The following is a 27,799-nucleotide window of genomic DNA, read 5'->3' on the forward strand; positions in this document are numbered from 1 at the left end:
GGACGTTTGGTCGCGGGGACGTTTGGTCGCCCGGACGTTTGGTCGCCCGGACGTTTGGTCGCGGGGATGTTTGGCGCCGGGACGTTTGGTCGCGGGGACGTTTGGTCGCGGGGAAGTTTGGTCACGGGGACGTTTGGTCGCGGGGACGTTTGGTCGCCTGGACTTTTGGTCACCCGGATGTTTGGTCGCGGGGACGTTTGGTCGCGGGCAGGTTTGGTCGCGGGCACGTTTGGTCGCCCGGACGTTTGGTCGCCCGGACGTTTGGTCGCCCGGACGTTTGGTCGCCCGGGTGTTTGGTCGCCCCGGGTGAATCTAATTTTGAGAGCTGGTTTCAACAGTAGATATTTAGATATTAAACTCTTTCTCATGAATATAATTTTGAGAGCGGATTTCAACAGTAAACTCTTTGTCATGTTGTCAAACGTCCGGGCGACCAAACGTCCGGTCGACCAAACGTCCGGGCGACCAAACGTCCGGTCGACCAAACGTCCGAGTACAGATGATAAGTGGTTCAACTCCATATTTCCCATAGTGTGTATGGTACAGGCACAGAAAACTATACCCAGAAGAATATTTTCCTTATACTATGTGTACCGCGTCTTCATTAAAATGGTCGCTTATTGATATGACTTTACAGTATATGCACAGGAAATTGTATATTTACACAAATGGAGATGAGAAAGCAGGTTTTTTGGGTGCGTTTACATGACGGCGACCATGGGGAGGAATGTTGTAATGTGTCCTCCGGGCCTGTAGTTGCCGATGTTGAAATATTTAAAGGGTATTTTAAAAAGGAGTTCTCAAATATCTCATATGTTAACTTTTAATTAAATCGTGGCTTAGAAAAAAAACATTTCAGCCTATTAGAACGTGAACATATTTTAACTCGATTTATATGACCTCAAAATTTTAAATCATATCAAAACATTTTTGGATGTTTTTTGCGACGATAAAATGCATAAAATAATCTTGCAAGAATTAAAGGACTAAGTCATCATAGTATAAATTCACGTAAAAGGACAGTAGTCCAAAAAGTAATAATAATAAAAAAAATCAAAACCACAAGCCATTTAAAAGTACGATAACTACTTCTAATCTTAAATAAACATCCGTTTTATTTAATTTAAGTGTATCGCCATCATTGAATTAATGTAACACTCATAAAGCAAATTTTCAATATTCTTTGAGTAGGTATTTGCTCTTAAATATTTGACAATGTCGATTTTTTTGTGTAAGATAAACAAAAAATGTCATTGTCATGTAAACGCATGTCCAAAAACGACTTCATAATAATTAAATTCTTATTTTTTTGTCATTCAGAGAAACACACATACTCTTTCGATCACAAACATACAGTCAAGTATGTTCATATGTACAAACAGGACATTAACCCGGTGGGAACGAAGGAAACGTGAACATCTGGACACCAAAAAAACGAGAGAATAGGGAAAAATAACACGTGGCTAAGGAACAATACAACCAACTCCACGTCTGCTTTCCAGTCCATTGAATGGCAAGTCAGCTATTTTGTTGCCCAACAGAAAAAACCCAAAAATCTCTGAAATGGCAGTACCATGTAAACAACGAGGAGAAAAATGAAATATAGTTTTTTTTCTTCTCCAAAGCCTCGTCCCCAGAAAATGATCGACACACTAAAGAAACTAGCGTACCACGTCCTCCGTTATTGCGGCGTAACGATTGGAAATCTCCTCAAAAAAGCGGATCAGGATGTCTTAATAATAGCTTATAAAAACCAGTGTCCCAGTAACTCCGTTTGAAAAAAATTGGACCCTGAAAGGAAGAAAAAAATCACCTTCATTTAAAATACGTAATACTGACAATTAAAAAATAAACAAGCTGCATGATGGGATAGGCGGAATGAATTGAAGTGCCTTGAGTGTGCTTTTGTTTGCTTTCCCCGGATTAAAGGACGTGAAAAGTGGGTGAAAAATATGAGAAAACGGCTGAAATACCGTATTTTTACGACTATAAGGCGCACATAAAAGTCTTAATTTTTCTCCAAAATAGACAGGGCGCCTTATAATCCAGTGCGCCTTATCTATGGACCAAAATAGGTGGATAGACGGAATGAATTGAAGTGCCTCGAGTGTGCTTTTGTTTGCTTCCCAGGAAGAAATGGGAAGTGAAAATTGGGTGAAAAATATGAGAAAAATTCAAAGATGGCTGAAATACCGTATTTTCACGACTATAAGGCGCACATAAAAGTCTTAAATTTTCTCCAAAATACACAGGGTGCCTTATAATCCAGTGCGCTTTATATATGGACCAATACTAAAATTGTTATCACGATAAAATCAAATAAATCAGTGGATAGGGTACACTGTACTATTTTCCAGTAGAAAAAGTAGTGTGCAGTGACTACTGGGATATATAGTTCTTTTGTCAATACACCCAATGGATTGTTTCCTGGTGATCGGCATCAACACAACTTTACGAAACATGGAAGACAGCGTTGGAATAGTAACACTAGCTACTAGCTAGCGACTATTTGCCTAGCTGCATCTATAAAAACAGTGCATCCTTTGTGTGTGTAAAATACAGAAATAGCACAAGTTACTGACACTGCGGCTAAAAATACGATGCGCAGTATAGTCGTGAAAATACGGTAATCAATTTTTAACTCGAATGTCTGCTGTGAATGTGAATTTAGGCGACCAATCCGCTTGAACTGGGAGGGTGGTGGCCAATTTGCTTATGAGTTAAGCAAGTGGGAGTGAATTATTGTTGTTTTTGTTGTTCTCCTTGAAAGAGTTTAGTTACAAAATGTTCTTTTTTATGTCCTGTCTGGAGGAGTAGGGAGGGGGGGGTTGTCTGTCTTTTTTTGTGTTTAGTTTTTTTATCACAGCAGTAGCAGTCTTTGGAAGGAAATGGGGAAGTGGGCTGGCAGTGTTTTTGTTTAGCTTGTAGTAGCAGAACATGAGAGGCACTTCTTCTAAGTGGCTGTAGGGGTGACGGGGCCTCACACCCGTTGGACCCCCATGCCGGTGTCCTCCAGGAAGACCTGGTGGTGGATTAGTAAGGGCTGCGTCGGAGCGCTGTCGCCGTTTGAGCTGAGCTGTAAAGCCGCGTTGAAGATTCTGCTCTCTTCGTCGTCATCGGTGTCGGCGTCCTGTTCCTCGCCGGTGGTCGCCGTGGCGTTGGGTCTATGCGGTATCATGAGACGGGAACTGAAGTTCAGATAGATCTGGAAATGTAGTGTTTTTATTAGTTTGGAGTAAATTCTTGTATACAAAAAATTTAAAAAAAAAAAATAATAAATTTTTTTTTTCCAAACCGGGGGTGCTGGAGCCAAGCCCAGCTAACTACAAGCACCAGGCAGGGGACACCCTGAACTGGTGGTGGCCAGCCAATCGGAGGACAGACAAGCATTTACGCTCAAACTTAGATTAAATTTAGTGTTCAAAACAAGCATGTTTTTTAGTACCCGGAGAAAACCCACACAAGCCAGGGATATCATGCAAATTCCTCAGGGTAGATCGAACCCTGGACCCCAGAACTGTGAGGCCGACTAACATGCTAACCATTCAAAAGATAGAACTGGGATTTTTTTTTTGAGTTGCGGTTATTTGTTGAAGGTTTTTTTGTTTATGTTACACTGTAAAGCGCCTTCAAATATACCAATTATTATATATTATAGGTAACTTGGCAACCCAAGTCTGGCACTTACGTGTTTGGTGGCGTCCGACAGCTGCTGTTCAATTCTCTCGACCACCTTCCTGAAGGGGGGTCTCTGGATGGGGTCAGGCTCCCAGCAAGACCGCATGATCTGATACCTAAGAACAAGGGTGTCAGACTCGGGTTGGTTTGCGGGCCACTTTAACGTCAACTTGATTTCACATGGGCCGGACCATGTTAGGTATAATATTTCAATTTTTTTTTGTATAAATAGATTAAAAGAACTGGATTAAAAGCCCTGAATATTCAATTTTTTTTATAGATCTAAAACAATGTTTATTTTACCTTTTCTTAAATATATTTTTAGATTTTATGAAATGATTTTTGAACTAAAAACAGAAAAAAATGGTTAAAAAATGACAATTATTGATTTAAAAGAGGAAAATCATTAAATATAATATAGATCTATACTCTTCATTTAAATTTGATCCTAAAACAGAAAGTCAGCACTGATGATTGACTTTCTTGGGCCGCAAAAAATGATGCGGCGGGCCAAATTTAGCCCGCGGGCCGCCACTTTGACAACAGTGGAGTAGAGTAAAAGATCCTAGAAGTAGTTGTATGCCAGTGAAACAGTATGAGCGTGGGCCGTCATAAAAATCGCACTTTTTACTACACAACGCGACTGACACCTTTAAAAAAAATAAAAAATAAACACCCAAACACTTCCTTTCAAATCTTACATTTCACAAGGTGCAAACTCAGGGGAGTCCAGCCTGTAGCCTTCTTTAATCATCTTGTAGAACTTGGCATCCACGGGCATTCCGGGATAAGGGCTGTTTCCTGCGTGGAAGTATTTCTTTGGTCAGAAGAGAGTCAGAAAAACGAGGAGAAAAAAATATAAAAAATACTTGAAAAGGATGGATTCACATACCCAAGGAGAAGATTTCCCAAAGCAGGATGCCATACGACCACACGTCACTCTCGAATGTGTACACGCATTCAAAGATGCTCTCCGGGGACATCCACTTGACCGGCAGCCGGGCCTGAGTTGACAGTTTTTTTTTTTGTTTATTATCTAGGATCCGAGAGTTGGTTATACAAACAGTTGCAAAGAGCTTTCTAACAATAGTTTCTGGTATTTTTGACATTAAAACTACTGCTCTCTTAAGCCAACTGCTACATTGGAGACACCACATATTAATGAACACATTCATATTCATGTTAATGAACATATATATATATATATATATATATATATATATATATATATATATATATATAGGTACCGTATTTTCACGACTATAAGGCGCACATAAAAGTCTTAAATTTTCTCCAAAATAGACAGGGTGCCTTATAATCCAGTGAGCCTTATATATGGACCAATACTAAAATTGTTATCACAATGAAATCAAATAAATCAGGTGATAGGGTACACCGACTCTACTATTTTCTCGTAGAAAAAGTACTGCGCAGTGACTGCTGGGATGTATACTTCTTTTGTCAATACACCCAATGGATTGTGGCCTGTATACATCAACATCAACACAGCTTGACAAAGCATGGAAAGCAGCATTGGAAAAGTTACGCTAGCTACCAGCTAGCTAATATTTGCGAATGGATTGTGGCTGCCTGGACGAACGTATTAAACTCAGCGTCTTCGATGTACAATTGTTCAATTTGGACACAGAAAATGAGGACTTTGATGGATTTGTGGGTGATAATGACGTGAGTACATTGTAAAATGGCTAAATAAAGTACAACCGAACTCAGTTTTGCTTCGGATCCTTTTTTAAAAATGTGTTTTTAGCGTGTTGGTGTAGTAGTATGTTTAAGCTGATATATACCTGGCTGCGTCTATAAAAACGGTGCATTCTTTGTGTGTGTAAAATACAGAAATAGCACTCCTTACTGACACTGCGGCTAAAAATACAATGCTCCGTTTAGTCGTGAAAATACGGTAAATATGAAAGATTGTCATTTTCATTTTTAGTCCCTTGTGTATGTTGAAGATAAATGACACGAAGGACAGTTTAAAACAGCATTGTGATGGCAATTTTATTAGACTAACAGCCATGCTTTAAGATGATTGGCCGAAAGGAATTTTAATTAGTATTGAGGTCCAGGTATGTGCTTAGTCTTTTTGTAGAGAACTACACATTCACCTCTAGAGCCAGCTCTTTTTGATGTGGGTTAACCCCTATTAAGCCATTTTATCTCTAAGTTGGAATGTTATAAAAAATAAATTGTAAACCAGTGTAAGATAGCACGTTTTTATCAGGTTTAATGCTATTATTGTTGCTTTTGTAATGCCTGTTTAAGATTTGACATTGAAAAAATTAGACTGTGTTGATTAATTAGGATTATCATGTGCGATAGCATATTTTTTTTGGGTAAATCACTCACGTTGCCTTTGACCACATAGTTGGAGTCGGTAGTGATGTCTCGGGCCAAGCCAAAATCACAGATCTTTGCCACTCGCCCTTGAGTGAGTAGAATGTTTCTGGCCGCCAGGTCTCTGTGGATGCACTATGTAAAGAAAAAAAAAGACCAAAGAGATATGATTTATGCATGACATAAGCTGAATGTTGCATATTTTTACTTTTTTTCAAGATGGCACTTGATGTGGAGAAGTAAATCAATTTCAAACGTTGTGTGAAGACATGTTTTGGGACACGCTTTGTCGATGTGCTTTGTGTGAGGTCACAAATCGGATGAATCATCCATCCATTCATCCATCAAAGGTCGTGAAACATAAAGCCTTCCAAAAGAAACTTGGAATGATATGGAGTATTTAGTCAAATAAAATAAATAATGCAGGGGATATTGGGTTTTGTTCTTCCACAAAAATGTAGCTTGGCAAAATGATGGGAATTCATGTTTAGGAGTTTAGAAAAGCAAATTCCAAATGGAGTTCTATAAAACTTATGCAGTGGGTTATTAAAGGGTACATTTACGTTTTTCAAATATATTAAGAAAAAAAATAAGAAAAAAATTGAAAAAAAATCAAAAAACTGGAAAAAATTGAACAAAAAAATGGAAAAAATTGAACAAAAAAAATTGAAAAACAAATGGAAAAATTGAAAAACAAATGGAAAAATTGAAAAAAAATTGAAAGAATTTATGAAAAATCAATATACTCATTTTTAGATGACAAAACTAGAAAAGAAAACCTTATTTTATTCATATATAAGCAGTACTGCAGTCTTAACCTGCAGAAATATTCACACTTAAAGAAAAAGCTTAATGTTTTTTTTTTCGTCAAATAATGCAAATTAACCAATATTCAATGTCTGCCACTTTCCCTTTTCAACCAGATGGGAATTCTACCTGTTGATAAACTAGTAATCAGTATTGGTCTTCTCCTATTTTGACAGTTGACCAGTTAACGACATTCAAAATGGAGGGACGAGATAACTCACGTTCTTGGAAGCCAAAAATTCCATTCCTTTGGCCACTTGGTAGGAAAAGCTAAGAAGATCTTCGGTATCCAGCGACAGGCCGTCGTCGTCGAACATTTCCCCTTCGTCATCTTCTTCTCCGTAGGAGCCACCTGATAAAAATAATCGATAAAAATGAAAGTTTCGTCAAAAAAAATGAAAAAGGAAATTTTATGACTGTCCAACTTGCCTTTACGGAAAGAACTTCTCTTCTCTACCGTGGTCGTGGATGACGAAGATGAGGACGAAGGCGGTTTGCCAGTGGCAGAAGGCCTCATGCTCATGTAGCCATTCAAGCTGTCGCTGTGAAGATAGAAAGGAGCAGTCTGAGAACGGGCGTTTCAACACGCCTCCTCCTACGCAAGTTCTGGGTAGTAAACTGTCCTTTGACGCATTCCAGGGCTTCACAAATGCAATTCAGATTTTGTAGATCGTACAGTCGTACCTCGACTTACCAAATTAATTTGGTTCCAGAACTGTTTTGTAAATTGAACATTTAAATGTAAATACTCTTTTTTGTTCTACGGTCCCCATAAAATTACCAACTACATTACATGTGTGTCAAAGTGGCGGCCCGGGGGCCAAATCTGGCCCGCCGCATCATTTTGTGTGGCCCGGGAAAGTCAATGATGAGTGCTGACTTTCTGTTTTAGGATCAAGTTAAAATGAAGAGTATAGATGTATATTAAATGTCCTGATATTCCCCCTTTTAAATCAATAATTGTCATTTTTTAATCAATTTTTGTGTTTTTAGTTCAAAAATCATTTTGTAAAATTTAAAAAAACTAAAATAGACATTTTTTTTAGAATATTCAAGGCTTTTAATCTGTTTTTTTTAATCCATATACATCTAAATATTATATCTAAAATTAAAATTCATCCGAGTGTCCCAATTTTGTAGGAAAAGTGTGAAGACACACAAATGAATAAAATTTAATCTAATCTAATCTAAACAGACCGTACAGTTCTACCTCTACTTACCAAATTAATTGGTTTCAGAACTTTAACATTTTGTAAGTAGAGTAGTACTTTATATGTAAATACTCTTATTTATTTCACAGTCTCCACAAAACTACAAACCACAAAAACCCTTAAAATTCATCAGAGTGTCCAAATTTTGTAGGAAAATACTATTTAATCTAATCTAAATTAGGAGCATTTCAATCAACTGACCCCACAATGCCTTTCTGCGACAGCACATTGCGATAATAGCAATCTTCTTCCATCTTGGGGAAGAAAAAAGACTCTCTCTTCCTCCGTAAAAAGTTGAGGAGGTCGCCGAAGCAGCAATATTCTGTAATCACCAAGACTGGGCCTGCAGAAACAGACAAACCCGTCATGGCCTGATATCAGGGGAGAGGACAAGACTCATCCTAAACATTCAGAGACGACGCTACCTCCCACGGTGCAGGCTCCCAACAGGTTAACGATGTTCATGTGGTTTCCAAGATAGCTGAGAACCTTAAGTTCAGACATTAAGGCCTCTTTTTCAGTGGAGTGAGCGCTCGCTATGGAAAAAAATGAGAAAAAAAATATTATACAGAGCTACTAAAACACGTGTCAAAGTGGTGGCCTGGGGGCCAAATCTGGCCCGCCGCATCATTTTGTGTGGCCCGGGAAAGTAAATGATGAGTGTCGACTTTGTGTTTTAGGATCAAATTGAAATGAAGATTAATAATTCATATTAAATTTCCTGATGTTCCCCCTTTTAAATCATTAATTGTCATTTTTAATGCATTTTTTTCTGTTTTTAGTTTAAAAATAATTTTGTAAAATCTAAAAATATATCTAAAAAAAGCTAAAATAAACATTGTTTTAGATCTATAAAAAACTGAATATTCAGACCGTTTAATCCAGTTATTTTAATCAATTTATACAAAAATATAAATAATTATATCTAAAATGGTCCAACCCACACAAAATCGAGTTGACTTTCTGTTTTAGGATCAAATTGAAATGAAGAGTATAGATGTATATTACATTTCCTGATTTTCCCCCTTTTAAATCAATAATTATCATTTTTAATGCATTTTTTTCTGTTTTTAGTTCAAAAATCATTTAGTAAAATCTAAACATATATTTTAAAAAAAGCTAAAATAAACACTGTTTTAGATCTACAAAAACTGAATATCCAGGACTTTTAATCCAGTTCTTTTAATCCATTTATTTAAAAAAAATCTAAATATTATATCTAAAATGGTCCAGCCCACGTGGAATCAAGTTGACATCAACACGGCCCGCGAACCAACCCGAGTATAACACCCTATACAATTTACGATCCATCCCATGTATTTTTTCCTGACTCAGTTTTTACTGATTTTATCATCCCGATAAGCTTGTCTCTGTTCTAATGGAGTACATGTGATGTCTGACTCAAAGCCCCCCGGCAGTCATTTAAAATGCACACAGCAGCTCGACTTTAGCACCCTTTTAACATACATTTGAGCATCTTGACCGCCACCGTGTTGACCGAGTCAGCCTTGGAGAGTCCATACGCCGTGGCTTCCACCACTTTTCCAAAGGCGCCGGAACCGAGCGTCTTCCCTGCAGGAAGACAAAGAAAGATCTTATTCCCCCTTGCTTGTCCACCCTTTCCCCCTCCCTTCTTCTCCCTTCAATTGGCGCCCCGCCACTATTACTGGGACAACACCAGTTGAGCCCCCGGGCTGTGTGCTCAAGCACCAGGACGTGTAGGATCCTGTTGGAGGAGCTCGCTTAAATAAAAAAAAATTAAAAAAACAACACCCAGGGTATGTCAACAATATAATGTTTGCGGTGTGGCAGGTTGGGTTTTTGTCATTGTTGTGCAATGGTAAGCACAAGTGAGTTTTTTTCCACGTTTTATGCATGATATGTTTTTTTTTTCCCTTGAATTTCATTCATAGACGTCCAAATAAATTTTGTTAGCGTCTTATCAGTTGAACTTTTCTCTATTTTGAAATAAATGACCATAACAACTGCATTGTTTTGCTTTATGACGTTTCGTCTGGAGCTTCGTGCATGTCAAGTCGAATTTATGCGCATATAAGCCGGCACTCGGACGTTTGGTCGCCGGACGTTTGACAACATGACAGAGAGTTTACTGTAGAAACCAGCTCTCAAAATTATATACATGAGAGAGAGTTTAATATCTAAATATCTACTGTTGAAATTAAATCTCAAAATTATATTCACCCGGGTGACCAAACGTCCGGGCGACCAAACATCCGGGCGACCAAACGTCCGTTAAATGTTAAATGTGAAATATGAAAATGTATGATTATCTATATTTGCTTTGGAAAACTATCAAAAAATATTTATTCACAGACCAAATTTTCCTGATTAATTTTTGTTCAATGCACATTTACAGCAATTTTTTACTGTATACTTTTACATTAAAGTAAATACGATCTGTTTATAGTTGACTAATTCACAATCAAAATAAGATTTCTTAGCATCCCTGATCGAGAGCGAATCAGATTTAAAGTGATTGGACGACATAAAAAGTGACAAACTTCCAATCAATTTTAAATGATGGACCTCACAGTGATTGGCCCACTACCTCAACCAATAGCAGTGAAGGACTTAAACTGCTATAATTTTCAACATGCCTCCATATTTTCCTCTTTGCTACTCCCCCTTCACACACACATAAAAAATATTTTCTGTGGGGGGCTTGTCAAAAAAAAATGACACCCAGACTCGTGCCACAGACGGGTGTTAAAAAACTTCTACACCAATACGCCAAGAGAGTGAATAGCTCACCAAAACGAAGGTTGTTTCTGGGAAATTCCCATTGGTGATCGTAGGGTAGCTGGGTTGGGTCAATGTACACATAGTTGTTACCATGGATTCCTTCAATGACCTTCCATTGCACCTGGTATTTGGGTTTCTGGGGGAAAAAAACAAAAGTTTAAGAAAAGTATCAAATGATACGTTAATAAAGGCCTATGATAATACCTGCAGGTACTTGTAAAAGAGCAAGATTAAGACCAGGCATAGAAGGGAAGCCGCTGTAACCGAGCCAATCAGCAGTGGGGTGAACAGATCGTGGGGAATGGTTCTCTCTGTGGAGAAAAAAATAATAAAAACACAAATCATAATTAATATCTTCAATTTTTCTACAGGAAAATCAATGGATGTCCAATCTATTACACTACATTTCATAAAAACCTGATTTTAATCCACAAACATGACTAAATAAATTGCCAAATCTTAAAATTCCCAACCCAAGTCAATAAGAATGTCCAAATATGTTAAAATATGACCGTACATTTTTTTTAAAAATTCAACTAAAACCTGTAATTTCATAATTATGAGGTGGATTCTACCTAATTGCCTATTATTTCATAAAAAACCTGAATCTAATCCACAAACATGAGTAAATAAATTGCCAAATCATAAAATTCCAAACCCAAGTCAATAAGAATATCCACATATGTTAAAATATTGCCTTCAATAACATAAAAGTGGATTTTTTTCCATTTCATATTTTAAGAGCATTTAAGCCTGCCAATAACAACGATAGACGCCAAACTCATTTAAACTGGGAAGACTGGCTCTTGACAACTCATCTTTCACTGCCATTGAATTTAGATTCAAAGTTAAATTCATAAAACAAATTAAATTAAATGCATAAAAGGTCACCTTGCGGCACCTGTAACAATATCATAGATACATACAGTACATAAGCACAACAACAACAACGACAAAACCCTGTCAAAATATTGACTAAAAGCACAATCTAGGCATGGATTTTCAGATTTTTCAGTGCTTGTCTGGCAGAAACTGCTTGGTAAACAGTCGCTAAGAGAGACATGATTGGTCTGATAAGATAGGAATTAGCTAGAGTCCATTGTTTACTTTATGACTCTAACTGCAAATCCATGTGGTGTCATAACGGCTTTCCCATCTGCCATAATGCCTCCCCCCTGCCCTGCCTCCCAAATTTACAGTAGAGCAATTAGCTGAGGTTGGAGTAAGGCATTATGCAGGGTAGTGGGTAGGGTGATGATTTTTGCAAGTCGGGCAGGTAGTAGGTTTAGGCCAAATGTGTCAAAGTGGTGGCGTGGGGGCCAAATTTGGCCCGGGAAAGTAGATCATGGGTGCCGAATTTCTGTTTTTGGATTAAATTTAAATAAAAAGTATAGATATATATTAAATTTCCTGATTACCCCCTTTTAAATCAATAATTGTAATTTTTTAATCCATTTTGAATGTTTTAGGTCAAAAATCATTTTGTAAAATCTAAAAATATATTTAAAAACAGCTAAAATAAACATTGTTTTAGATCTATATCTGACACCCCTAGTATAGATGTATATTAAATTTCCTGATTTCCCCTCTGTAAATCAATAATTGTCATTTTTTAATCAATATTTTTCTGTTTTCAGTTCAAAAATCTAAAAAAATATATATAAAAAAGCTAAAATAAACATTGTTTTAGATCTATAAAAAACTGAATATTCGGGGATTTTAAATTCTTTTAATCCGTTTATAAAAAAAATCTAAATATTATATCAAAAATGGCCCGCCAACCAACCCGAGTCTGACACCCTTGGTCTTGGCCGAGGGTTTGGAGGTGTTGTGGAACTCACGTAGAGATTTAAAAACCACTGACGGGTTTACTGGTGGATTTGTTCCTGCAGACTCTGCATTCTCCGATTTTAAGTGGGGAGAAAGCTCCTTAACTCTATAAAGAGCTTATTACACGCCAATGGACAGAGGAGCAAACAATAAGGCCAAGGCAGGCACGGAAGGGGGATCGAATACATTCAACTGACTCGCCACAGCTGTAAAAATTCCAAATCACTTTGGCGTTTGGAAAAAAAATGAATTAAAATTGCTGAGGTTTTCAAAAGACTGTATTAGACATTTAAAAATAGAGATTTGTTTTTATCGCATTTGTTTCGACTGAGCCATTGGGCCAATTAACCCTTGTTTCAATTCTACTTCAAAATGGATTGGACATCTATGCCTGTGAATGGGATTGAAAGAGTTGCATGGGAAAGCAGTTTGATTATTATTATTATTATTTTTTAAATTATTTAGAGCACATGTGTCAAAGTGGCGGCCCGGGGGCCAAATCTGGCCCATCGGATCATTTTGTGCGGCCCGTGCAAGTAAATCATGAGTGCTGACTTTCTGTTTTAGGATAAAACTAAAATAAAGATTTTAGATGTATATAAAATTTCCTGATTTTCCCCATTAAATCAATAATTGTTATTTTTTTAATCATTTTTTCAGTTTTTAGTTCAAAAATCATTGTGTAAAATCTAAAAATATATACAAATATTTTCTGGTTTACACTTTAATATGGAACGTAATGATTAAATGAGATTATCCCTTACTAAAAAAAAAGCTCAGATAAACATTGTTTTAGATCTATAAAAAACTGAATATTTAGGGCTTTTAATCCAGTTCTTTCAATCCATTTATAAAATAAAAAATATCTAAATATATCTAAAATGCTCTGCCCCACATGAAATCGAGTTGATGTTATAGCGGCCCGCGAACCACCTTTGATATCAAGCGACCTGTCGTAATCAGTAACCAATAAGAATGACTCACTATGGTTGTAAATGCTGCACCGCAAAATGCTCTTTAATTGAAGGTTAATACACACCCATGGAAGGTATGTCTAAATGCCTTTGGGTGTGTCTTTCCAGACACAATGGCATTCAATGAAATTTGCTATGGTATGCACTATCCCGATCCTGTAATACAGCAATGCTAAAAGCATAAATAGTCTAACCACAAGTGTAAAAACAAGACAATTTAAGGTAATTAAACATCTTAAGGAACATCAAAAGAAAGATGAAAGGCAAGGAGATATTGTGCAATACTAATATTAAGTCATGGGAAATTATAATGGCTTAATTATTTCTGCCAAAGAGAGAAATGTAACAAAGATGGTTGTATTTGGTTTTGTATGGTTGTTGGTGTGCATGTTTGTTTCTCATAATCGTAAAAAATATATACAATATGTTTTTAAATAATTCATATTGGGAAAACAATCACAGAGCAATGAATAAGTGAATATGCAATAATCGAGAGATTACTGTAAAAGTAAATTATGATAAATGGATTTCTCCAATTTTGTCTTCATTTTTTTTCTTTGCATCTCCTGTATATATAGTTTAGGTTCCTACATTTTCACCAATAATCGTGTGTATGACTATAAATACCAGAAAAACCACGATGTAGTGAATCCGCGAAAGTTGAGGCCGCGATATGACGAGGGAAGACAGTAGATAGTAGTGCATATGTGCATACTTTATGTTGTGGCTCACCAGAAATTGAGAAAAGAGTGTAGGCTTGTTCTCCCTCTACTGTAGCCACACACTCCAGCGTACTGAAACGTCCTCGACTGATGTTCACCCGACTTTCCACCTCAGTTTTGCCAAACATTGGGCTGAACAACGTGATGGTGATAATGTCTGTCTCTTCTTGGGTGGCATTCACCTGCTGAGAGCACCTAAGAGTAAACAAAGAAGAGATTTTAAATTTTCTTTTTGGGAGGGGTAGGATTAGCTGTTGTTGACAGGACTTTTTTGTGCGATCAGCAAACTAGTTCTTAGTTCTCCAGACGTAAGCATGTTGATTTCGAACTTCCCCGTGGTTGGACATCCATAAACATTGTTATTTTAGTCAGGCACCTTTGTGGGCAGCTAAGGGTTAACACGTGAGGGCCATTGTTTATTGACGTAATTAGCACACCTGCTATGATAGCCGAGCTAATGCTATCGTAGCGCTCTTACAATGCGGGGTATGTATTTTGTAGTACCGTTAAACACTGATTTTTCCCAAATACTGCTGATTTAGCTGTATTATGTCTATCAATGATGTAGAATTTATGATCGCTAATTTTATGATCTCTTTTTCTCTTTTTTTCCCTAATTCAGTGCTCGTGCAATGCCAGATAATGCAGTTCTAACTCTATTGTATTACCTGATGAAGGATGCGAATTAACTAACACGATCATGTTTCTGCACTTGAATACAGGTAAGGATGGAAAATCGGTACAAAAGCATTAAATCTCATTATAATTGTATTAAGAAAATAAAGTCATTCGATCCAGATCTTTTCACTATATGATAGAAAATATGATGTTAATTAATGCTACTGTTTCGTAATGAGATATTCATTTTTACATTGGATCTGTGCTGCTAACGTGTGTTTTTGATAAAAATCAGTGCATGATTCATTATATTTATTATTTTTATCATATTTTTATATTTTAACCTTTCAGTGGACACTCCATCCATAATAAGCAGGTGCTTGTAGTGGTTTGATTGGTAATGATGCGTATAAAATCAATGTCAGGCTCCATTTTTTTTTTGACAGTATTTCACCACAGGACATGTTTTGGTTTGGAGGTCAACTCCGATCTTTGCGTTTCTGATCAGGAATTTTTTGATGAAAGGTTGTCAAGCAGTGCTCTAAATCCTTAGTATTATTTTTTTGGGGTTGCAAAATACTACACGATTCAGGGTGACCTTTTCAAAGCTGATCAGTACCAAATGCAATAACAATGTTTCACATTTGTCCCAAAAATGATGCTTAGTGGCTCCAAATATTTGTTTTAAAAAAAGCAAACGTGCAAAAAAAAACCACTCAAGAAACTCTTCCTTGTGTTTTTTTTTTTTTTTACATCTTTAAAAGTAAATCAGAACACATAACAATACAAAAATAACAAATAATTCATGATTAACTAAAGCAAGGATGGTAATAAATATTTATATTATTTATATTTGTGTTTTGCTTACCAGCTCATTTAATTCCATCCCAAAAAAAAAATCCAAATGAAATAAACAAACTAATTTTTCAAAAAATCCAAAAACTAATTATTAGGTCCCTTCCAAATTAAAAATATATTAAAAAACTGTTTAAAAACAGCAATTAAAAATCAACTCTGCTAAAAATAACGATTAAAAACCCAAAATAATACCTCAATTATATTGCTCATCCAGTAAAAAAAATATTTAAACCATGTTTTAATCTGTTTAAATAGTTTCCTGAGGTGAAATAATGAATTAGCTCTCATTTAATGATATCCAAATTTACCTTTTGATCTACAGTAGAACAGTCAACAAAATTACTAAATGAATTTCAAACAAATTGACACAAATATTTTCAGGGTTGAATAATGAATATCATTACCTTAATAACTTAAAAACTTCACAAGAACTTCAAAGATACATCATGTTGACTATTTGGCACTAACCTGATATAGGGCTGCTCACAGTAGTACCAAGTTATCTTGGGTGCAGGAAATCCTTCTGCTACACAGCGAACTTGCCCATCTACTGGACCCTCATGTGACACAATCTCTGGTTTAGCTAAAAAAAAAACAACAAAAAAATAAAACATGGTTTAAAATGCCCAAAATCGATATGACTTTTCATTTAAAACAAGGCTCAGGAGCCTTTTTTTGACGAAAAGAGCCATAAACAATTCATATTTTCAAACATTATTCCTTTGAGAGTCATACTCAGAATTTAAAAGTCCAAATACATGAAAATATGAGCATTTATTATTCATTTCACCACTTTAAAAGTAAAAAAAAGGCTGAATTCTTTTGAGAACATGATTTTACTGTTGCTAATCAATGTGAAGATGCATGCAGAAGAGTCTAATGAAGAAAAAATATGATTTTAAAAAGGCAGAAAGCCATATACACTCATCAAAAGAGCCACATATGGCTCCCGAGCCATAGGTTCACTACACCTGATTAAAAATAATTACTCACTGGTCACAAAGATGGCGAACGTCTCATTCATTGAGGCATCGCGATTTGCAGCTTTAAACATGTACACGCCACCTTCTGACATCTTCAGTCGAACTAACCTCAGTTCGCTGCTGTACCTGAACACCAGTGGAAAGACGGTATAGTTATGTAAAATCAGAAAAAAAAAAAAATAACATTTTGTTTTAACATGAAGTATTTCAAGATGATTAAAGCACATTTTTTGAATTACATTGCATTGTGATTGTCCAAGAAAATAATATTGCTGTTTTTTTGCATGGGATGGTTCTCACTTTTCTCGTCTTCTCTCTTTTTCAGGTTGAAAAATATATCGGACTATGACGTCGTTTTTCCATATTTGAGGGCCACGCAAAAAGTAAGTATGCGAGAAAAAAACATGCGGTTGTTTGTAAAGATGTAATGATTTTTTTTTAAAAATTTGCAATCCAAGAGTATGAAGCTAATGGTAGATACCATTACATACAAACTACCCCCAAAAAAATTAAAACCAAGTTTTATGAAAAAATGAGAATAGAATAGAAAAAATATTTTTTTTCCTAACTCATTATTTTGCCACAACAATTCAAAATAAAGTTTTGATTAATTTTGGCTATTTTGATGCCATTACATACAAACTACCCCCAAAAAACTAAGACCAAGGTCAAATTTTTTTTAGACTAGACTAAAAAAATCAAACGACAATAGATATTTTTTTCCTAACTCGCCATTTTGTGTCCCATTAAAATTTTTAATTCATTTTGTTAAGTTTGATGCACCATCCTTTTTACCCGTCATATTTCCGTATTTTCACAACTGTAAGGCACACTGGATTATAAGGCGCACCCTCAAGGAATGAAACATTCTATTTTTTCCCATATATAAGGCGCACTGGATTATGAGGCGCACCCCCAAGGAATGAAAAATTCTATTTTTTTCTCATATATAAGGCGCACTGGATTATAAATCGCACCCTCAAGGAATGAAACATTCTATTTTTTTCCCATATATAAGGCGCACTGGATTATAAGGTGCACTCACCCTCAATGAATGATACATTTCAATTTTTTCTCCATATATAAGGCGCACTGGATTATAAGGCGCCCTGTCTATTTTGGAGAAAATTCCAAGACTTTGAAGTGCACCTTATAGTCGTGAAAATACAATAATTAACAATTCTACCCCTGAGGTATGACATTAAAACATAACTTTCCCCCTAGCGCTTAAGAGTAACAATGCAAACACTTGAAAGTTTACTTTGCGCGCATTATAACGGCCAAAGCGTTTTTAGGATCAAACATCCCGAGGCCAACTTCTCTGCTTCGTATTTGTCACGGAGCCGCAAGGCTTGCGGGCAACTCCATGCTAAATTCCACCACTGCAAGTTGAGTGGGGAGTTTTTCGCACCTGTAGTCGTGCGTGCGCTGTGTAGTGATCACATGATCGCTGTTGTTCTTCAACCGTTGGCCCATGAAGCTCCAGGAGAAGGTATGCGGCTTGGGGTAAGCCCACAACTCGACTACCAGGGATAAACTATCCCCAGAGCGTACATGGATAGTCCTGTTGCTGGTTGATGTCACATTAAGGAATCCTTTATCTGAAGGAGAGACGATAATCATTTTATGTAGCTACGTATTGGCTTTTCTTTAACGAAAAATAGCACAAATTCTGCCTTGGCAATGATTCGTCAATTAATATCCGTCTATTTTTTGGGGGGGTGGGCAGAATTTGCAATACAGTGTTCCCTCGGTTATCGCGGTTAATGGGGACCGGAACCACCCGCGATAAGTGAATTTCCGCGAAGTAGGGATTCCCCCCAAATGCTTCATTTTAATTCAATTCCAATATATATATATATATATATATATATAAATATATATATATATATATATATATATATATATATATATATATATATATATATATATATATATATATATATATATATATATATATATATATATATATTTTTTTTTTTTTTGTATTTTTAAATTTTTTTTTAATTTTTTTACCCCACTGTATACAGTACACAATATAGAATACGGGTAAAGAGTGTGAAATTCATGTTATAACAAAAAAAACTGTAAAATATGTTGTCTCAATGTAATATTTGTATTTTTTATTTTTTCCCAAAAAATCCGCAAAGCTCTGAGTCCACGGTAGCTAAACCGCGAATTAGCGAGGGAACACTGTACCCCCAATGACGCTTTGGCTTCTACTAACTCACCGTAGACGTCGAGCCACACAGAGCGCACGCTAACGCCCTTTTCGTTCTCGGCCTCACAACGGTAGCGTCCGCTGTCCCGCCTCCCCGCGGTGGTCAGTCGAAGAGTGGCGCTGCGCATGTGGTCGAAGTGTTCCGCCCGGATATGAGACGCAGTGTCAACCTTTACTGGTTGCTGTGGATACCAGACGGCACCCTGTCAACGCCCAGAGATCTCTACAGATTAACCCCGTCTGCACGGCTATCCTCACCACACGCATACAAGGCAAATAAACACACGTAACGTAGCACACAAAAGTCTAGATCCTTAAGTTTGACTTCTTATACAAGAAGTGTAGAAATGTGTTCTTTGAGGGTATACACAAAAATCAAAACATGCAAGGACTAGGCTATCATTTTGAAAAATCCCTATTGACTATTGTCATTGATGAGCAGTATGGGAAATTAAAGGTCTACTTTGGTATTTATACATTAAACTATATTTGTAAGGAAATTACTGCATGTGCTGTTTAAAAAACAGTATTGGTATACTATATTTGTCGGTTGGAGTATTTTCTCTGGATAAAAACGCCCACTAAAGATATAGAGAATGGTAGTAGAATGCAAAAATGCCTCACCGAGCCAGGCGGGGTGACCCACTTGAGTTTGATATCGCCGTTGACATTAGTCGTGTTGCAGGTAAGTGCCAGATCCTCCTTCAGGGTGAGGAGGACTCGCTCGGGTGCTTGCATCTCAATGACGGGAGGTGCCGTGGGGACTAAGACGGGAGCAATGATATTTTTTTTAGAAATTGACATGGAAACTTTAGGTGAAGGTTAATATTTTCAATCTTTTACTTTAACTTTATCTGAAAATAGCTCTACTCTTAACAGTAACACATCTACACTCTGACTCAAGATTGATGTACAAGAAGACCAAGCCCAATTTGAGTCATTTAGATAATTGGTGTCAAAGTGGTGGCCCGGGGGCCAAATCTGGCCCGCCGCAACATTTTGTGTGGCCCGGGAAAGTCAATCATGAGTACCGAGTTTCTGTTTTAGTACAGATGTATTTTAAACTTCGTGATTTTCCCCCTTTTAAATAGATAAATGTCATTTTTTAATCCATTTTTTCAGATTTTAGTTCAAAAATCAGTTTAATCATCTCACAAAAGCTAAAGTAAACATTGTTTTAGATCTATAAAAAGATGAATATTCAGGGCTTTTAAATCCAGTTCTTTTAATCCATTTATAAAATAAAAAATCTAAATATTATATCTAAAATGGTCCATCCCACATGAAATCTAATTGACGTTAAAGCGCCCTGCGAACCAACCCAAGTCTGACACCCTTAATTTAGATATTTAAAACTCTTTTACCATTAAACAGTTTTTTTAAATACTCGCTTTTCCAGGTCGAATTTTTATGAAACTATTAATCAGTACTTGCTATAAATATATTCATCATGGGACTTTTGCTGTGTTCCACACACAACCATGTACTGCTAAAGGTTCATGGTAAAAGCTCAAAAAAAGTATTTTAGATTGGTCTTTGAGTCCTTAAAAAAAGCAATATAAGGCCTAATAAATCTGTTTTTTTCTGAAACATGAATTTAGCATAAATCAACCATTTATTGTCATATAGTATCGTAATCCCTTCAGATTATTATCACAATGGCCTACTGGGGCGGTAGAGAACCCATTCATGCTAATGATTGGTTGAATGCAGGCTCTACTTTAAAATTACATTTTCAGTACACAGCCTCCTTTACCTGGCTTGACGGTAAGATGGTAGTCGTGCGAGCGTACCCGCCGCCCATGTAGCGTGCCAGCGCACACGTAGCAACCTTCATAGGCCTTTTGTGCGTCTCGGACCACCACGCCTTGCTCCAGGCTGGCGGTGAGGCGTAGGCCGGGAGGTAGGGCCGAGCCGGAGCACGTCTCCAAGTGCAGGTCGGACAGGTTTGGATCGGTTGCGAGGCAGGGGATGGAAACAGTGTCGCCCACGCGGGTGAGAATTTTGAACACCATCGATTTTCTGAAAGGGTTGTCAGGATCTGGCAAAAAAAATAATAATACAAAAGCTTTGAGTGAAAGGAAATGGAGGAGTGAGAGGTTGCTGTGCTAGTTGATTTTCTCACTTGTTTGGACAATTCCAATTTAGATAGGTTAGTTAATAACGGACTACTGTATGGTTTATACTTTTATATAGGAAAGAGTTCCGGTTTTGGTTCTAACTGGTCGAACAAAGACAGTTTAACCAATGAGTTTTTTTGCAGAAATAGGGAAAACCTTCGAAAATACACTGACTGCATTTGTAGGACAACAGATTGGTGAAAAGGTATCCTATTGATGGGTTGGAATGAAAACCTGAACCCACTAAACCCTGGTATACCCGTTCATTCTGCATTTTATTTTTTTGTGCCTGCTATCACATGATTGGCTCAACGTGTTGCCATGTCAATCTAATCTGCCTAGGGCTTTTAGTCAGATAGAGATTCAGAAAACTCTCTCCGGTCATTGAAAATTCATCTGTTTTAGGGTTATAGGTTTATATATCCTGATTTTTTTTGGGTGAAAATGTTCAAATAGATACTTTTTTTTATTGCCTGAAGACTATTTGAAATCTTATGCTTTTCTTCGAATTCGATCAGATGTCCAGGATTTACAAGTGTAGTAGCAATGGCCCGATTGTTTTATCTACTGATGAAGAAACCAAACTCTTTTTAAATATATACAAAAAGCCTAATATTATCTAGAAGAAAGAACTGTATTCCCAATTGTGGTTTCCTTTGACCTCCTGGATAAAAAAGTGCCTTTGTGTTTTTTGCCCGCGAGAAGAAGTGTTCTGATGGGACACAGCGGCACATGGTATTATCCTGCAGCAATGGCAGCAAGCCAGGGAAACGTGCTGGCCAAAACAGTTAAGCAGGCACTCGAGTTGCATGAGGCCATGACGCAAGTACACCTACACTTTTATCTGTACTCTTTCAAACCTGTCATTTTCCAACAAAAAAATATTTGTATTTATTTTCCGCACCTCTTGTTTTTCAAAGCTTGCAGGACACAAACAAAAAAATAACCATTTAGGCTCACACTCATAACTAGGGGCAATGTTTTGGGGATGTGGGAAGAAACCGGAGTACCCGGAAAAACCCCACACAGGCCTGGGGAGACCACATAAACATCACTTAGGTAGGTCTGAACCCACCAGGGGACTGAACCCTCATTCTCAAGAACTTCCATCTTATATATTAAATGAATTACACTTGGGATAATTGCAAATCAAAATTGTATACCGTATTTTCACGACTATAAGGCGCACTTAAAAGTCTTACATTTTCTTCAAAATAGAAAGGGCGCCTTATAATGCAGTGCGCCTTATATATGGAAAAAAAACATTGAAATGTGTCATTCGTAAAGGGTGCGCCTTATATATGGAAAAACATTCAAATGTGTAATTCGTTGAGGGTGCGCCTTATATATGGAAAAACATTAAAAGGTGTCATTTGTTGAGGGTGCGCCTTATATATGGAAAAAAAACATTAAAAGGTGTCATTCGTTGAGGGTGCGCCTTATATATGGAAAAAACTTTAAAATGTGTCATTCGTTGAGGGTGCGCCTTATATATGGAAAAAACATTAAAAGGTGTCATTCGTTGAGGGTGCGCCTTATATATGGAAAAAACATTAAAATGTGTCATACGTTGAGGCTGCGCCTTATAATGCGGTGCGCCTTATATATGGAAAATACATTCAAATATGTCATTCGTTGAGGGTGCGCCTTATAATGCGGTGCGCCTTATATATGGAAAAACAATCAAATGTGTCATTCGTTGAGGGTGCGCCTTATATATGGAAAATACATTCAAATGTGTCATTCGTTGAGGGTGCGCCTTATAATGCGGTGCGCCTTATATATGGAAAAAAACAATCAAATGTGTCATTCGTTGAGGGTGCGCCTTATATATGGAAAATACATTCAAATGTGTCATTCGTTGAGGGTGCGCCTTATACATGGAAATACATTAAAATGTATCATTCATTGAGGGTGCGCCTTATAGTCGTTTTGTTCCAATCCAATTCGTACAATAAAATAATCATTTAAGTATGCAACTACCATTGACGAAGACATAGATGGACGTTTGCCTGCCACTCGTCCTCTCCAGGCAGATGTAGCGGCCCATGTGGACGGGCAGAGCGCGGGGCACGTATAAAATGGAGGCGCCTTCCGTCCGTTGCTCTCCCCGCACCTTAGGCCGTTCTTCCCGGTGCCACTGCATCTCCTTCTCGCCCTGGCAGTGCAGGTTAAAAGGCGCATGGAGTGGGATAACCAAGTGGGGTCCTGCTGGTGTGATGCTGGGCTCGGTTCGGCCTGAAAGATTGAAACATTTTAGATATAATATTTAGATATTGTTTTAAAAATTGGATTCAAAGAAGTAAATCAACAGCCCTAAATATTATTTTTTTTATAGATCTAAAAAAGTGTTTATTTGAGCTTTTTTTTTATTAGTAGGGGAAAATCTCTTTTAATCATTATGTTCCATATTAATGTGGAAAACAGAAAATATTTTGATATATTTTTAGATTTTTACAAAATGTTTTTTGAACTAACAACACAAAAATATCCAGTTTTTTATAGATCTAAAACAATAGCTTTTAAAAAAAATATTTTTAGATTTTACAAAATGGTTTTTGAACTAAAAACACAAAAAATGGATTAAAAATTACAATTATTGATTTAAAAGGGGGAAATCAGGAAATATATTGTACATCTATACTCTTAATTTTAATTTGATCCTAAAATAAAAAGTCGGCACTCATGATTGACTTTCCCGGGCCACACAAAATGATGCGGCGGGCCAGATTTGGCCCCCGGGCTGCCACTTTGACACCTGTGCTGTAACTGTTACAGTAAAAAAAACAGTCTGTTCATACCTGGCTGTTTTGGTAATAACCAGATTTGCCATTGCACGGAAGGAATACTTTGTAATTATAGCCGAAAAGTGTCAAATTATAACGTATAATAAAAGATGATTAATGAGAATGTTTGTCATTTTTGGGTGCAAAACAAAATCTGCAACATTCAGCCAAAAGTTGCCTCATTTTCATAACACTGAGTCTGCTACATAAATACAACCCGTGACATGATGCCTTTAATAAAAGTCTCCTGAGAGTTAAAGGTTTATTAGCGACAGATTTATCAAATTTCTCTTCAACTCACATTGTCCCGTCAGATTATTTGAACTCTTTAACATTTCTCCGAAAAGGAAATGCTACCCACCATTTTACCGATATTGTCTTGTAGAGGAAAGCATTACTGTTTTTTGTAACAAATTTCACATACCTAAAAAGTCCAAGTTCACTAAAAAAAATCATTTTAAGTCTACAAATTCAAAACAAACTTATTCCCGCGCAATACTCAAACTTAAAACTGTAATAACTGACGCAAACATAACAAAATTGGCACCCATATCCATGACAATAATGCAGTTTTTTTGTTGTAACAACACTGCCACATGGCGCAAAATGATGTTTTATAAACAGATTAAAACTACCTGGACACTAGACCATATCCAATATTGACTTTACTCACTGTTTTTATGTAAACCAGTTCTACAGAATTATCTTTTTATTTGTTTTTGCTTTTTTCTGTTTGTTCTATTTAAACATTCAAAAAGAAAATGTTACATATCCTGGCCTAGCTATTTAAATGATTGTAACTGCAAAAAAATCCCAAAAAACAGAAAAGCCAGTGTGTTTTTAATCGTCAGGGCTTTTTGTGGTTTGTCAGGAAAGTCTAGGACTGTTTGTCTTTAGGGAAGTCAGTTGACTTCCTGGGCTATGCACTGCTTTTCATCAAAGTTTTGCCAGAACTGCACCACTATTTTGGAAGGGTAAAAAAAAAAAACAGTCTAGGATTTGGAAACCAAACCCTACCAGCTGATTTATTCATCCGTTTCTGTTCATTTTCCAAAAGCTGCAAAAGTTGGCGAAAGTTTCATCAGCTTTTTTATCGTTCCGACATATTTACTGTTGTCAATTCGTAAAAGCTACACAAAACGGAGGTTGGATATTCAGTTTTTGTCCATTTTCTTGTGTTTTTTTTTTTTTTTGCATATCGGTCCAAGTCTTGCATGTAGTATTAGTATCCATTTCTATAAAATGATCCAGTAAAAAATTCTGTAATTTCTATAAATTCGCCACTAAGCGCCAATATTCAAGACCACACATGCATTAACGATCAAGCACGTGCATCTTAAAAAAATGGGGAAATAAAACTGAATCCATTTTCACTAAAATTCATTTCTCTTTATTCAATAAACATATGTTAGGATTATATTCATAATCATAGGACAGCAAATAGTCCAGGTGCAAACTAGATAACGTCAACTCGGTTTCATGTGGGCCGGACCATTTTAGATATAATATTTAGATTTTTTTTTTAATAACTGGATTCAAATCCCTGAATATTCAGTTTTTTATAGACCTAAAAAATAACATTTATTTTCTTAGTAAGGAAAATCATTTTTATTATTATTAATCATTTTTTTTCATTGCGAAAGGAAACCAAATGTATCTTGAATTTTGTGCCAAAATCAAGTGGAAAACAAAAGATTTTGATATATTTTGGATTTTACAAAATGATTTTTGAACTAAAAACCGACAAAAATGGATGAAAATTTTTAATGATTGATTTAAAAGGGGGAAAATCAGGAAATTTAATATACATCTATACTCTTGATTTGAATTTGATCCTAAAACAGAAAGTCGCCACTCAAGATTTACTTCCCCGGCCCACACAAAATGATGTGGCGGGCCAGATTTGGCCCCCATGCCGCCACTTTGACACCTGTGCTCTAACACATCTCCTTATTTTTCCAGGTCTGCCATACACTTTCTCACTGGATGAGGCCAATTGAAATAAGACGAATTTGATGATCTTAAGAGAAACTTCACGTCTTCGCCCAATTGCATCACATGACAGGTAAGCCTAAGCGTACGCGTCGGCCTGCGGATATTCTAAAACCGCGGAGCCGCGCCGGCCCGTGCAAAAAACAACACAAAAAAATGCCGGAAGTCTGCAAAGTTGGCTGGCTTGACTTCGAATTGTGAATTGCGTAATATTGACAAAGTGATGAACGTAAAACAGGATTTTACTACATTCCATCTTCATAACACAATGGCTGTCACAATTCAAAGTGTATTACTTATTGAAGAGTATTAAAAAAAAAACTGGATTTGCTTTAATATTTACTGCCAGCCGCATCAATGTCATTGAAAAATGAGTTTTAAAACCCAATATTCGTAGTTAAATACTATGGAATGAAAGTTTTGAAAGTTATTTGGGGCCATAATCTATTTGTTTTTATTTGTATTGGATTTGTTTTGATTTATTTATCGTTTTAATTATTCAGAAAAACATGGAATATATGCGTACACCACATTTTTTAAAATTTTCTTTACATTTTTAAAGATTTTTTTACTATTAACATTGCCATTAAAAATTAATTTTAAAACCCAATATTTGTAGTTAAATACTATGAAATGAAAGTTTTTTGGGGCCATTATCTATTTGTTTTTATTTGTATTGGATTTGTTTTGATTCATTTATCGTTTTAATTATTCAGAAAAACATGGAATATATGCGTACACCACATTTTTTAAAATTTTCTTTACATTTTTTGAGATTTTTTTTACTATTACCAAAAGTAGAAACTTGCCTTAGAAAGGGTCAATATTTATCGTACTGGAAATATCTTGCATATAAACCTATGTATTATAGAATCCCCTCTCAGCTCTCTTAATTATCAGTAGAAATAAAATGGTCTGAATCCAGATAAAATGTAAAAAAGTGTCCATATACAACAGTTTCACAGAATTTAAGTGTGCTAATCCAATAGTTTTCTTTATTACTCCTTGTAATTGATAACGTCAGACTGACATTTGACTCATGTGCAGTAGAACAGCTGTTTGTTTGTTGAAATAAACCAATGGTTTTCCTCAATGATACAGCAGGTTTAAACACTACAATCTACCCCAGTGTGCTTTCGAGGATATTTTTTTCCATTTATTTTTCATTTTATACCCGTCTAAATAATGCAAGCATCCATCGTGTTTGGTATCCAATGGTGTCCCCTTGCTTTGCATGTCAATTGTGACAGTAGACATTCACAAACTGGACTTTCAAGTCAATAGATGCAACAAGTTGGAGTTTAGAAACAATTAAAAAGAAAAAGAGGGAAAAAGTACCTGTTTGGAAGGTGATTTGCAGGACAATCAACAGAAGTATCCAGCGGTAATCCATAGTTAGAGTTCCATGGGTGTAAACTGTGCACGAAAGCCGAGAAGTGGACGATGGCGTAGGAACGCCGCTACTCCACGAAAGACCACTCCCGTGGTAGATGAAAGAGAGGAAAGAGATGATGATGATGATGATGAAGAAGAAGAACAGTTGCACTCAAAAGGCTCCCAGAGCGCAGAGGAGAGTCAGTGGACATTGCCAGGCCAGGAACTTGCGTGGCGAGCAGGTGTGCGTGACTGACTGACTGACACTGTGGGGTGGAAATGCTCTTGAGCGTGTGCCTGTGTACATGGTTGTGGGTTTGTGAGCGCTTAAATGAGAGCAAGAGAGACAGAGGGAGAGAGAAAGAGAGGGAGGGAGAAGAGAGAGAGAGAGAGAGAGAAAGAGAGGGAGGGAGAAGAGAGAGAGAGAGAGAGAGAGAGAAAGAGAGGGAGGGAGAAGAGAGAGAGAGAGAGAGAGACTCCCTCACTGCTCCAAACAAATCCGGTGGTGCG

The 27,799-nt window shown here is 36.7% G+C and overlaps 1 protein-coding gene and 1 long non-coding RNA gene across 3 annotated transcripts in view; one reads left to right on the plus strand and one right to left on the minus strand.

The window, feature by feature from the left end:
* Nucleotides 1-470: 470 nt before the first annotated feature.
* On the minus strand, nucleotides 471-27,595 carry kita (KIT proto-oncogene, receptor tyrosine kinase a). The gene is made up of 21 exons (XM_077716451.1): nucleotides 27,254-27,595; nucleotides 23,121-23,375; nucleotides 20,774-21,058; nucleotides 19,642-19,781; nucleotides 19,028-19,220; nucleotides 18,208-18,397; nucleotides 16,807-16,922; nucleotides 16,282-16,396; nucleotides 14,348-14,532; nucleotides 11,016-11,122; nucleotides 10,821-10,947; nucleotides 9,516-9,620; nucleotides 8,474-8,584; nucleotides 8,250-8,391; nucleotides 7,267-7,379; nucleotides 7,059-7,189; nucleotides 6,043-6,165; nucleotides 4,571-4,682; nucleotides 4,380-4,479; nucleotides 3,689-3,794; nucleotides 471-3,205 (listed from the first exon to the last, which is right to left on the minus strand). Exons 1-21 carry the CDS (start codon nucleotides 27,306-27,308, stop codon nucleotides 2,981-2,983), a joined length of 3,036 nt encoding a protein of 1,011 aa, XP_077572577.1. The 5' UTR covers nucleotides 27,309-27,595; the 3' UTR covers nucleotides 471-2,980.
* Nucleotides 14,785-27,799, plus strand: part of LOC144196363 (uncharacterized) — a 39,315-nt gene continuing 26,300 nt past the window's right edge. Inside the window, exons 1-4 of one of the 2 annotated variants that reach the window (XR_013326247.1) lie at nucleotides 14,785-14,823; nucleotides 14,960-15,059; nucleotides 17,122-17,179; nucleotides 25,886-25,988. This is a non-coding gene — a long non-coding RNA (uncharacterized LOC144196363). Of the gene's footprint in view, nucleotides 14,824-14,959; nucleotides 15,060-17,121; nucleotides 17,180-19,092; nucleotides 19,310-25,885; nucleotides 25,989-27,799 lie in introns of those variants that run through there. The other variant, XR_013326248.1, reaches the window with a different exon arrangement.

The sequence above is a fragment of the Stigmatopora nigra genome, chromosome 5 (genome assembly GCF_051989575.1).
Source record: "Stigmatopora nigra isolate UIUO_SnigA chromosome 5, RoL_Snig_1.1, whole genome shotgun sequence".
Lineage (NCBI taxonomy): Eukaryota > Metazoa > Chordata > Actinopteri > Syngnathiformes > Syngnathidae > Stigmatopora > Stigmatopora nigra.

Bases quoted from the DNA above. Each gene is read 5' to 3' on its own strand.
- kita (XM_077716451.1), bottom strand. From the start codon at position 27,308: ATGGATTACCGCTGGATACTTCTGTTGATTGTCCTGCAAATCACCTTC. The intron at 23,376-27,253 runs GTACTTTTTCCC...TCAATCTTTCAG, and splicing joins GCAAATCACCTTCCAAACAG to GCCGAACCGAGCCCAGCATC. The intron at 19,221-19,641 runs GTGAGGCATTTT...GGGCGTTGACAG, and splicing joins GGGTCACCCCGCCTGGCTCG to GGTGCCGTCTGGTATCCACA.